This window comes from Emydura macquarii, unplaced genomic scaffold (genome assembly GCF_026122565.2).
Source record: "Emydura macquarii macquarii isolate MOO-44397 ecotype Brisbane River unplaced genomic scaffold, CSIRO-AGI_Emac_v2 contig_1254, whole genome shotgun sequence".
Taxonomy (NCBI): Eukaryota; Metazoa; Chordata; order Testudines; family Chelidae; genus Emydura; species Emydura macquarii.
This window is the reverse complement of record NW_027131391.1, coordinates 2,476,025-2,488,846: the sequence shown is the minus strand read 5'-3', so window position 1 is coordinate 2,488,846 and position 12,822 is coordinate 2,476,025. Positions and strand designations below refer to the sequence as shown.

General features: G+C 47.6%; 1 protein-coding gene across 2 annotated transcripts in view; it reads left to right on the top strand.

Annotated features, from left to right (window-relative positions):
• The first annotated feature begins 3,240 nt into the window (after positions 1-3,240).
• CABP1 (calcium binding protein 1) overlaps positions 3,241-12,822 on the top strand; it is a 32,837-nt gene continuing 23,255 nt past the window's right edge. For both annotated transcript variants that reach the window (XM_067550282.1, XM_067550281.1), the window contains exon 1: positions 3,241-4,516. In XM_067550282.1, the coding sequence (XP_067406383.1) occupies positions 3,914-4,516 (603 nt within the window). In that variant the 5' untranslated portion in view covers positions 3,241-3,913. The remainder of the gene's footprint in view (positions 4,517-12,822) is intronic.

Below are 12,822 nucleotides of genomic sequence, written 5' to 3'. Positions count from 1 at the left end.
CGGGATCTTAATAAGAAGAGAGTGTTCATTTAATGTATAAGGTTAGCGAGTGAGTTCAAAGCCAGAAGAGTCCTATGGAAGAAGATATGAACATGAGCGAGGGAAAATGATAGAAAAGGAATACTCAGGAGGGGACAGAATAGGGACTTTTGGGAATCAGGACTCTTATATTCCCAGCTGTCGTTGACTAGCTATGTGACATTGGGTAAAAGTAATTTCATTTATCTGTGCTTCAGTCTCCCTACGTGTAAAATGAGGATGAGACCTGCTTGCCCCATATGTATAGTTGTGTTTGTAAAGCACTTTGAAATCCTCAGATGGAGGTGCTCCAGGAGAACAGAGTATTATAATTTTCATAGAAGAAGTTAGTATTACTCCAAATGCAGTGTAAGGAAGACAAGGACCAAGGAAATGTAATGCTGCAGAAAGGTCTGTTCCAATGAATCATAAAGCCCGTGGCCTCTCCTTCCACAGGCTTTTTGGGGCTTCAGAGCTTGTCCTGGGGTATTTCTCACTCATCTCATGGCCAAGCAGCTACTTAACAGTGCTGGTCCCTACTCTCTTTTTAATACAAACTGAAATGTGCTCTAGTGAGTTCCCTGTAGGACAGATAATACATCCCTGATTCCTTTGAATCCTGCTCCATTCTTCTAGGCCTTTTTCACTAGTGTTAAGGAGGGGCAAAAAGATTCAGGTCCCAACAGCGAAGAGCTTTTGATATATGTTACAAAGACTGCACAGGATTTTTACCACCTACAGGCAGTACTATATTCATAATTGTCTGCTGAAATGGGACAGGCACCTCCATGCCACCTGCTGACATTGAGATGCCCATGACTTTGGGAATGGAATGCCATCCCCTTTCTGGATTAGCCTCTGATTTTGAATTACACAAATAGCTTTGACATTAGTTTCATCTCAGGAAGCAGTGAGTGTGCATGTTATATAATATAATCTTAATGTCTCAAGTATTTTGTTTTGTCCTCTTTTGTATTGCCAGATGGCATACAATATCCATGCTCTCTGGAGAGATGTTCATATACATCTAGCAGCTGGATTTATGGTGGTTCACTCTATAACTGGGAACTGTTGTTCTTTGGTACTTGGCTCCTCCAGATCAGCTAGCTCATTAGTATTCAGTTGATGCCGCACAGCCTCTTGCCTTACACTGTGATCCCAAGATTAAACTGTGTCTGCCAGAGGAGATAAGTGAATAACTTTAAAAGCTAATTTGAAAGGAGGGTCTATTTCAGATTCTCTAAATATGTTCCTTCCCTAGTGAGACCCAGGCCTGAGTTTAGTGAACAAGTAGGTGTTAGATCCATGCTCTCATTGTGTCCCATTCTGCACTTGCTTCAGCTGCTGCCTATTTTCTTGCTGCTCTGTTCTATAACATGGCTCTTAGGCTGCATTTTAATGGCTCAGTTAGTGAAGCTGTTTCTTACCCTCACCCCTGAAATGCTCTCCAAAGTGATGAATCACACACCTGCATAAGTGACTCCCTTCCCACTAATGAGGCATCTGCTCAAAATTCTGCAGTGCTCAGTTGATTGAGACAGGGAACTACAACCCATCTGTTGGCAGGAATATCACCACAGGCCTCAGAAATAGCCCCAACAATGCCAAATAGGATTCTAGTGGTGTGAACTTCCTCACAGCAGTGCCCTGTCAGTGCCAGCTGGGACTCGAGGAATGCCAGCTTCTCTAAAAGCAGTACCATGTCAGTATCGAACTCCAGCACTATGGGCTTCTCCAAAGCACAGCTAATGTCTGCATCAGTTCCTCATTATGAATTCTCATACCAGTGCGCTAAGTGTGAGCTTCCTTGGGAAATGCCTCTTCAGTATCCATGAGTTTTCCAGCTACAGTAGTTCCAGCCAGGACTCTGCCTCTCACATATGTAACCATACTGCTTTGGGAGTGTAGTTCTGGGTTAATATTATAAAATATGAACAGCCAGCTATACAAAAGGGCAGCTGGGCTGTAATTAGGAGCTGGAATGACACTGTAGATTTGAGCAGGAAATTGCCATTGGACAAGTGTCCCTATCACAGAAAACACCATCACAATGGGCACTAATTAGCCATAGACACTGGACTCTCCTCTTGACCCTAGAGAGGGCAGGCTTGAGGCATATTGTGCGCAAATCTTGCAATGCAGCTGAACATGCTGTACTGTTCTGTAGCTAAGGTCTTCAGTCTCCAGGCCTGTCAATGAAGCATAAGTACAGCATGCAAAAGATGGGGAAGGGGCGAGTGTGGCCTTTACTCATTGAGAACATGTGTCTGATTTGAACATTTAGCTCTCATCTTTGTCCAGCAAAGACTGATTACATTTTAAAGCCCCTTTTCAAACCTGTCACCCGCTGGGAATAATTTCCTGGGTTTGATTACAGTAAAACTTGAGACACCCATTTCGTAGATGCAAACATTTATTTATTTCTATAATGGCCCTGACCCAAGGCCCCAGGTCCATTTCCAGGCTTGCAGCTGAGTTCACAGGAAGAGGTTATCTCTAGAATAGTCTAACTGACTCCAACCCTCCTGAACTTTGAGAACATTGGGATCAGGAATGTTCTGATTCAGGAATGTGTTTCTGTCAATTATACCAATAAGAGGTTTGCATCCAAGTCTAGGATTCCAGTGATGTCCTAATTAAGCAGTCTGAGCACCCTAAAAACAGTGCTCAGAAAGTGCCTGCTAGGACACTGTGGCATGTAGGCTCCCCGATTGCAGCACTCACCATCACTTTCATAGCTGCTGCTTACTCACAGCAATTCACCAGTGGAACCTGTCACTCCACAGCAGTGCCTTCAACTCAGCTAGCACCCCAGCAGTGTGAGCTTCCTCACAGCAGTGCCATGTGGCAGCTCTGAAAATCAGGCTCTTCCCCCCTGCCTGTGCCTCATTTCCCCCATCTGTAACCTGGGAATAATGATATTGAGCTTTCTTTGGAAATGACTGGAAATCTAGGGATAAAAAGCCACCCAGCTGTGTGAGCTTTCACTTAACAGTTGCCTATCCCTGCCCTCTGCAGGGTGAGCTTCCCCACAACAGTGCCCCACCCCTGCCCTCTGCAGTGTGAGCTTCCCCACAACAGTGTCAAATTTTGTCTCTTATCAGTAGCCTGATTTAGTCCCTTTTCTGCTGTCCACTTTCCTCTCTTAAAATTCATGCTCACAAGAGCTGGGCCAGGGCTGCTTGGAAAGTTGACCACCCTGCCCCGAGTCCGGGAGGGGACTGGTTACCAAGACAAGGGAAGGGTTTAAAGTGAAGCGTGCCTGGAAGTTCACGATGGAGCTGATTTCCTGCCTGACACCGAACTGACCGGCTCCCTGAGCCCCTCCTGCTGGGTGAGCGCGACGGATTCAGGTTTCGGCGTCCACGCATCACACGATCCCCGGTTAAAAATTCATGCAGCTGCTGCAGTGATCTCCATCCTCCCCCTGCCTGCTGGGAGCTGCAGACAGCGCAGCCTGGGCTGGGTGGGAGACGGCTGCTGTCCTCCGCATCCACCCGAGCGGAGCAGCCGAGCGCCCGTCGCCACGGTGTTCTCCGCACTCGGCTCGTCTCCGACCGCCTCCGGGTCCGCTCCTGGGGCTGGGGCGGGGAAGAGGAGACAGCGCCTCACCTGCAGGAGCTGTGCCTGGCACCTAGCGCAGCCAGCAAGGGGAGGGTGAGGCAAGGGTGCTGCGGAGGAGTCTGTGCCCGCCAGCCCCCTGCTGCCTTGCGGAGCGAGTCCCTTCCCGGGCCATTGTCTGGAGCTGTCACATGGGCTGCAGTGCTGAATTTAAGCAGGTTTCTGAAGGACATGCCATGAGCACTTCCTCCAGCCTGCGGGGACTGCCGGGCGGAGAGCTCCCCCCTGACAGCTGCCTCCGCTGGGCGTAAGATGCTTCTGTAGCCTCCCCGCGATGAGCTCGTCCATTGCAAAGAGCGAATCCAAGACTTCGCTGCTGAAGGCAGCGGGGAGCCGGCGGGCTGCGGCAGGAGCAGAGTCCCAGCCCAGGAAGAGCCGTGCCCGGGACGGGAAAGGGCAAGCCAGGTACCCAGCGAGGGAGCCGAGCAGCCAGGAGCAGCTCCATGGGGACCCCAGTTCCAGGAGGCCACTTTGCCACCCGGGAGTCAAGGAGAATGGAGTGAAAGGGCTCAAGAAGCAGTCACATGGACAGGGTGAGAGCCAGCCGGAGCCAACAGAAGGAGGTCCAAGCAGAGGCAGCAGCAAGGAACAAGCGAGGACATCTAGGCATCATCACCATAAACAGCAGCAGCAGCAGCCCAGCCAGGACCAACAGCAGCAGCACACCCAGAGGGATGAGGAGGAGAGGGAGGAGGACTTTTTCTTCGGTCACAGAGAGGGGTCTAGCAGAGAGTCCCTAAAGCTCTCTGAAGGCTCGTCGCCTCTGTCCAAGTCCAGCAGCAAGTACTCCAACAAGTCCAGCAGCAGCGACAGGTCCGGGGAAGCAGATCCCCTCTCCCACCAGCTGCACCCCATCCTCAGCTCCGTCTTTGGCCAGGTAAGGACCAGGGGGTCTCGCCCCCGCCCCCCTCCCCTCCTTCCCCAGCACCCGTGTGTTTCTGCCCCTTTACACATCTTCGGCTTGTCGGCTTGGAGCTCTTCTGTGCTTTAGAAATAAGATCGCAGCGGTAAATGCACTGCTTCCTGGCTGCCTCTGCAAAACTTCTCTGAGCCATTAGACATCACAGTGGTGCAAAGTTAAAGGGGCGTCTTGCTGGCAATTGTGAACTATGGTGCGTGTGTTTGTGTGGCGCCGTGAGGTTTGCACTGCGGGAAGGGCATGGGACAGGCTAAGGTGTATGGGCTGGGAGCTGGCTTTGCGAGTGTCTGTGGATAAAGGTGCGGGGGGCATCTGTGCACTTTGTCTTCGCTAGCGAAAGACGAACCCTGTCAGATCAATGGCTTATAGCAATTCCCTTTGGGAGGCGGACACTGCCGCAGCTGCTCCGGTCTGCTGGGGAACAAAGGGTGCATGTTTGTGCGGAGCGTGGCGCTCTGAGAGAGACCAGGTAGTTAATTGTCGTTCAGCCCAGCACCAAAGTGAATCCCACCCCATCCCCAGCTCTCTTGGTTCTCTGAAAATACACTCGAGTTGTCTGGGCTAATTTGTGGTTCTGTCTGGTGAAGGGGAAGTCAAAGAATCATATTTGAAAAACAAATGCAGACATTAGAATCCTTCTCTCTCTCGCCCTTTCTTTTCTTTGTGTTCACTTCTCCTTAAGGTACATTTCTGCACAATGAGAATATGAATCATTGGCAGAGCTGTCAGAAAAAGGGAGGGGAACAAAAATTCCTCTGACCCAATTCTGAATCCCTCTTAGTCAGTGTGTTGAGATGGAACAGATGCTTTCAGTGTTTGCAAGCTCTTTCTTTGCAAAGCTGTTGTTTTTAACTGCTCCTGGTAACGAAATTACCCTTGACAGGGCTACTCTTTAAAAGTGAAAAGGCAAAGGGAGCCTCTCTTCAAATTTTCGCTTAAAGCCATTATGGGATGTTACTGGGAAATGTAATCTCCAGGAAGATTAATGTAACTGCAATCTCCCAGAAGCACAACTGTAGGTATAAACCAGTAGCCTGAAGGGCTAAATTCTGGTACAGGAAGTGATCAATGAAACCAGAATTAGGATTTGTGGTTTTGTTTTATAGAAAAAGCTGGCTTAGGAGGTTCTGTAGAAATGTCTAGGCAAGTTGGGATGGTAGAGAGAAAAGGAAGAAGCAGAACCTTAGTAGTCAAGAGCAAGGACAGTGTGCACCCAGCCAGGTCAGTTTAGTTCAGTGGCAGAAAGTGCTATCTACCTCTGATTATCTTGACTGCACTGGAGAAAATCAACCTCACCTGTTCCCCTTCCTCAGGACCTTGCATCATCAACAATAATTTGTCTGTTGGGATATGGATATTATTGTTGCAGTGAACGCAGAACTAGTATTTCCCCCCAGCCCCACAAACAAACTCAGGGCAAAAATCTTTCAATAACAACATTCAGGGGCCTGGTCAATGCCAGTGCTCAATTAGGCTATAAAGAGCAATATTCCAGCAGCGTATTTGGAAATCTTTGGGCTAAATTCTGTTCGGGTACATCTCTGCAACCCTGCCAACATCAGTGGGGATGTAACTGAGTGTGGAATTTAGCTCTGTAGCACTGCATGGCTCCAAAGTATCAGAACCACAAAATAAATCCACGTCAGGCTCCCCAACACAAACGCGACTGTGTACTTAGTTTTGAATTGCATACCTTATGATTTTTACCCACTGCTGTAAACTGGCTCTGAATGCATCTTTATTATATCAGTGTTGCCTACCCACTTTCAGGTGTCACCACCTTCTGTTGAATGCCATAAACTCTGCACGATTTAGTTCCTCAGTTCAGCAATACTGGCTTGCTTACAAGAAAGAAGGGCACAGATGAAATATTGCTTCTGGTTCTTTTACCCAGTGCATAGCCCCTGTTCTTGTGAACAAACAGAGATCTTTTTTCATAGCCTGAAATTCTGTATCTGCATCTGTCTGCCTTTTGCCTTCTCTGAAAGGATTTAGATGAAATGACCATTTAATGGGCAATATAAGGCAGGAGTGTGCAGTTATAGGAAAATATGGGAATCAGTGGACCCAGCATTGCAAGAATGCCCTGATAGCTACAGTATGGAATGCAGAAATAGTTGGATGCGGGAGCACAGGTACAAAGTAAATAAAATTGTAATTTTTAAGTTCAGGAATGGATGGAGGCCCTAGGACAGGAACAGGTGGAAGTTCTGTCATGGTAATAGATAGGATAGAGGCTGTATCCCAGGAGCAGAGAAGCGAATGTTAGCAGTTGGACATAAAAGTGAGTTTGCCGTAGTCCGGGAGGACAGGAAACGAGACCTACAGGAGCCCAAGTGTCAATCCTAGGCAGATGCAGCGTCACAGAAGTGCAGTAATGCCCAGGATTGCAGGATAGCGCTGCAGGAGCTGCAACACCTATTTCTTATACACTGTAATTAGAAGAGAACACAGCAACATATAGCCAATAGTTTCTTTAGTCCAGGAACTTCTATCTCACATACCATAGTGAGTGAAACAGTTAAAATAATTTTTCGGTTACACATTAGGAGGGGAGCACAGTGCTGCAGATTTACAGCAGTGACAAAGCAGTGACAAAGCATAATCCAGTAGCATCAGTATGTGTTGCTCCAATGCTACAAAGCAAAACATGTTCCTGTACTTACACAGTGGTGCAACAATATAGCCGCGTATGCAGAATACTACAGTGGTGCAATCAGAGAGGCAGAAAGCATTGCAGGGATGACTTCACACGGTATGCCTTTATTGCAGTAGCAATGTGAACCAGCAGCCCAGGACTCCAGAGTTGTGTCTTAGGTGGACAGATTTGAAACTGTACAGGGAAAAACACGAAGCATGACAGAGCTGCTATATATATATAATTGGTGTGCTAGCATTGCATAGCAATGTGGTGCATTGATGATGTACATGACAGGGTAACGCAAAGGCATGATACGGTCAGGGTACGGTAATGCAGAAGTATTTTATTAACTACACTCAAGGTGCATTGGTGTCATGGTATAATAGAGCAGTAGTGCTGTTTCAGTGCATCGTACTGTACTCTAGTAATTCAGTTGTGCATGCATAAATGGATGTGGCATGGTGTAATAATATATTAGTATAAGCTATGGTGCCACATTAGTCTAATGACATGTTAGTGCATTGGTTCTGTGAAGTAATATATAATACTAGAAAAGAATTTTAGTATGGTACTTATTCCTGGGTGTTGTACAGCACCAGAGTGAATTGATAGTACAATACTGACAATGTAGTAATATCTTAACACAGTCCTGGGCCAGTACAAAGAAGGGATACTGGTGCAGTGTGTGCGTATTTTGGAAGTTCAAGGCTGTGATACTTGTGTAGGGCTGTAGCGTAGCAGCACAGTGGTGTAGCAGGTTGGCAATCTAACTATGGAGTAATATAATATTGTAAAGGCATGATATTCTATACAATCACATGGTGATTGCATTTGGTGTGATGTTAGCACAGGGCTGTGCCAGTCTGGCAATGCAGTGTTATTGTACTTCCATAAGACAGTTAGTGAGATGTTAATACAGTGCTGGAGGGGAGGGTTAGTGTGAATTAGTGAGAGTAGAATTAATGCAACATTATGGAAATACAATATTGTACAGTGAATTTAATGCAGTGTTGTTATGCTCCAGTAGTGAAATGTGTGGAGTAGTTTCTTAGAGTGACAGTGTAGCGGTGAGATATTGGTGCAGGGGTGTGGAAGAGTGGCAGTGGCGGGAGGATAGTGGTGTGGCAGCATGGATGTAGGAGGGTGGTGCAGTAGTATTGCAGCCGGATGTTCGATGTTGGGGCAGCAATGTGGCAGCAGGTTGCAGGGATGGTGGTAGAATGGCAGGGAGGTGATGGGATGTTGGTGCAGGGGTGCAGAAGTGTGGCACTGTGGTATTGGTATAGCAGTAATATGGCAGCAGGGATAGCAGTACAGCATGAGCATGACAGAGGTACAGCGATGCAGCATTAGCATGGCAGCAGGGATAGAGGAGCACAGTTAGCATGACAGAGAAATAGCGGTGCAGCATTAATGTGGCAGGAGGATGGTGGTGCAGCTTTAGCGTGGCAGCAAGGATAATGGTTCAGGGATTGCAAGGCAGAAGGGATAGCATTGCAACATTAGCATGGCAGCAGAGACAGTGGTGTATGGCAGCCAGGATAGCGGTGCAGCATTAGCATGTCAGCAGAGATGATGGTGCAGGGGTAACATGGCAGCAGGGATGGAGTGTCGCATTAGTCGGGCAGCAGGGATAGTGGTGCAGGGGTGGCCTGACAGCAGGGGGGTGGTGCAGCATTTTTAATGTGTCAGCCGAGGTAGCTGCCAGGAGTAACAGGTCAGTGGGATGGCGGTGCACAGTAGCATGGCAGAAGGGACAGTGTTGCAGCAGTAGCATGACACGGATAGCGAAGCAGTGGTAATGTGCCAGCAGGAAAGCAGAGCAGAAGTAGCATGGCAGCAGGGATAGCGGTGCAGCAATGGTCTGGTAGCATAGCAATGCAGTAATGGTGTGGCAGCAAGGATAGCAGTGCAGCTGTAGCAAAGCAGTGGGATAGCAGTGCAGCAGTAGTGCAAGAGTGATAGCATGGCAGTGAGATAGTGGTGCAGCAGTGGCCTGGTAGTAGAGTTAGTGGTGCAGTGCTAGGATGGTAGCATGGATAGGGATGCAGTTGTAATATGGCAGCTGGATAGCCGTGCAGGGTAATGGGGCTGCAGGGAGAAGGGTAACTTGGCAACAGGGACAGCGGTGCAGCAGTGTAGATGTACTGGAGTATACAGACAAACTTCAGTTATTTCTTGTTTAGTTCTGTTGGCTCCATAGTTCTGGCCCTTTAAGTAGAGCCTTTCCTGGCATTTGTCATGAAATATTAATTTGTAAGCGATCCCGCCATGCGAGACCTGGCCGTTTTCAGAGCCGTTTTGCTTTCACGCCCTACCTGGCTGTTAAGTTTTTTAATGAAGTGATTTCCCAACACAGTTTTCTGTCAATTGCTCTCTAATAGCCTGGGGATCATGCGGGTCAGAGAAAGCCATAAGGGGCTATGAAATATTTACATGCTCTGTGTGTAAGTACCCATGGCCGAAGGGCCTGTTGTATTTTCATCTGCAGAGGCCATGAGAGGCTTTATTTTTTTGGCCTCTTTGTCCCACTCCCAGATCAGGTTTTAATTCTAGTGTCCAAATGAACATTAAACAGGAGGAGAAAGATCTTGTTTGCACTCCCCCTTTTCTTTTCCTTTCCCTTTCCTTGTCAGTCTTCTTCTTCTTCTTCTTCCAACTCTTCTGAGTTTACTAATAGAAGAGCAATGGAGCCAGGGTACATCATGGATCAAACCAGAGTGAAGGGAACTATCTCTACTTATCAGGTGGTTGGGATCCCAAACTGTGCGGGTGAGTAACAGCTATAAGGAACGCTATTTTCTAAAAGGAGCCAGAAACTTCAAGGCAAGAAGATATTTCCCAGCCACCTATAGAGAAGGGGTGAGCACTGTTTCTCCCTGTTCTCCTGAGCTCCTTACTAAGGCAACTCTGAGTTCCCATTGATTCGAATGGGAGTGTTGCCTGAGTAACAACTGCTGCATTAGGCCCACAACTTAGAGCTCTCCAAGCAGAAACACACAAGGATATTCTTCAATCTGAATGAGGAGAGAGAGAGAGAGAGAGAGAAGGAGAGAGTCATTTCTATTTCAGTGATGGAAGTTCCCATATCCCACTGTCACACAGAAGTGTGTGACTGGTGGAGGTCCTTGTGTGCTGTGTTGTGCTATAGCAAAGGAGATGTCATTGTGTTGCAGTAATAGAGGCTCTTGGACGTAGTCCTGGGCTGTGCTATAGCAGAGATGAGTAGTCATGTCTCACTGTTTAGGGTGAACTGAGGAGACTAGTTCTCACAGCGGCACATTTAGGATGTTGGATTCACAGAATCATTTGGGGACAGGGAATTTCTTCAGTGGGTCATAGTCCAGTTCCCACATTAGCGCTGACTCCGTTAAGTCTCCTTCTTAGCTGATTAAACATTGAACTTGAGTGCACAGTGTAACACAAAAAAAAAAAAAAAAAACCAGAAGAGGGAAGCCTAGTCGCCTCTCCAACTGCTTTTCTCTGGCTGAACTATTATTTCTGCTGCCTTTATTGTGGTATCTGTGTTTGATAAATAGAAGTGAGTATCTAGAGTGAGTCCAGAGGCAGGGAAAGGATCAGTAATGAGACCAGAATGTTGAACTATAGAGGAGAGGGAATGTAACAGGATGTTGGCATAAAGACCACTCTGAGATCCTAACCATGGGCAGAATCAGAGGATAGGAAAGAGTTGGTTCCCAGGCCCAGAATGCAGCCTGTAGCCTAAAGCAAACCTGCCAAAGGGAAACAGCTGGTTTTGACACAGACACCTAGCAAGAATTCAGTGCTGTGACTCTGCTTTCAGGGGAAGGGTTATGATTGTGATCTAAGGAAGATCTTCCCCAAGGGACCCTGTTCTCTGCTCCATTTTCCTACACCAAACATTTTTTCTCTGCCCCATTCCACTCTGGAGACCCTCCCCCTTTTCCATCCCTTTGGGACCCTTCTCATCTCCCTTCCCAGGGACCCTGCCTTTTATGGGACTTTATAGTGACTGAGGTTCTGCTCTGTCAGTGTCACCAAGGCGCCCTCTGCTGCTGGCTAGCAGAATTCACTAGCGTCTCAGTATAGCTTTCTCCTTACTCTAGGATAGTGGTTCCCAACCTTTTAGCTTGAGGGCCACAATTATCATTTTTACAAACCTGAAGGGCCACCAGTCTCTGCCGCAGCCCCCAACCTCCTCCCCTACTGCAACCAGATGGAAGGAGTCCGCACTGAACTCCCGTCCCCCTGGCTGCTGCAGGGAAACCGCACATGTCCTGTAGCCCCATGCGCTCCACCTGGGTCACTAGGCAGTGGCTCTCTTCTGCAGCCATGGGGATGGGAGATCAATGCTCTCCTCCCTCTGGCTCCAGCAAGGCCCACTGTGCTTAGGGACCCCGGTGAAGCGCTTTGCCGTGCTCCCTGCTACAGCCAGTGAGAAGGGAGCGCTGATCTCCTGTCCCCTTGGCTGCAGCAAGGAGCCTGCACTGGTCTTGTAGCCCTGCAGCAACGCGCTCCACCTGGGTCCTTAGGCAGCGGCTCCCTTCTGCAGCCAGTGGGAGGGAAGTGACGGGCCACTTTGAAAGACCCCGCAGGCCACTTTTGGCCCCTGGGCCACGGGATGGGAACCACTGCTCTAGGACTTTATATTCTGGCTTAGTCCCCACCCCAAAACTTCCAAGGGCTCTTCCCCTTATTGACCCCACTGTGGGAGGGTATGTGGCCCCCAAGTCCTTCCCAACTTCCCAACAGGACAGGAGGTATTTAAGTTCAACTGCTCCTTCCTCCAGGAGCAAGGAGGATGCAGTGAGCAATTCTATGCCCTCATCATCCAACAGGTATTTAGTACAGGAGATGTTGCATGGTGGGAGAAGAGCCAAAACCACTACACAAATATATGCCTGTATGCACCCTCACATACACATCCTTTATGTATACACACACAGTCAACATACATTCATCCATCCATGTACATATACACACAATCTACATATGTGCACCCTTGTATCTATACATATGGTCTTCATATATACACTGCTTTGTGTGGATACACATGCACTTTCATCCCTGTGTGCACAGACAAGCTGTATATACACACACATACATGCATACAAATTGCTTCCATACATTCAAATGTGTACCTATTCACACACAAACTCCTACTTATATAGAATCCTTTAAATGTATCCACACAGCCTGCATCACATAACAAAATCATTATATATAGTGGACACACAAGCTTACATGTATATGTACACATATACACACACACAAAACCCTATATGTTTACACACACAGTACTCTCCATGAATACGCATAAATATAGGTACACACAAAACTCTCCTAGAAGGATACACAAACACAAAGCACAGCTCCCTCTATGTAAAAATACACATACACACAACTCATATGTGCACACAGTTTTCTTACAATTTCATATACATATACGTGCACATGCCCCTGCATGAATGTATGTATATGCATATGATATACAGGTGCCTAAAGAAGAATACCCTGATTTTCAGAGGTGTTGAGCACCCACTTACTGACATCTTCCACTGGAAAAGGAAGGAGGGACTTGTGGTTAACATGCAGAATTGAGAGACAGGCTATCCCCATGGCTTCTAGCTATGCTATAGAT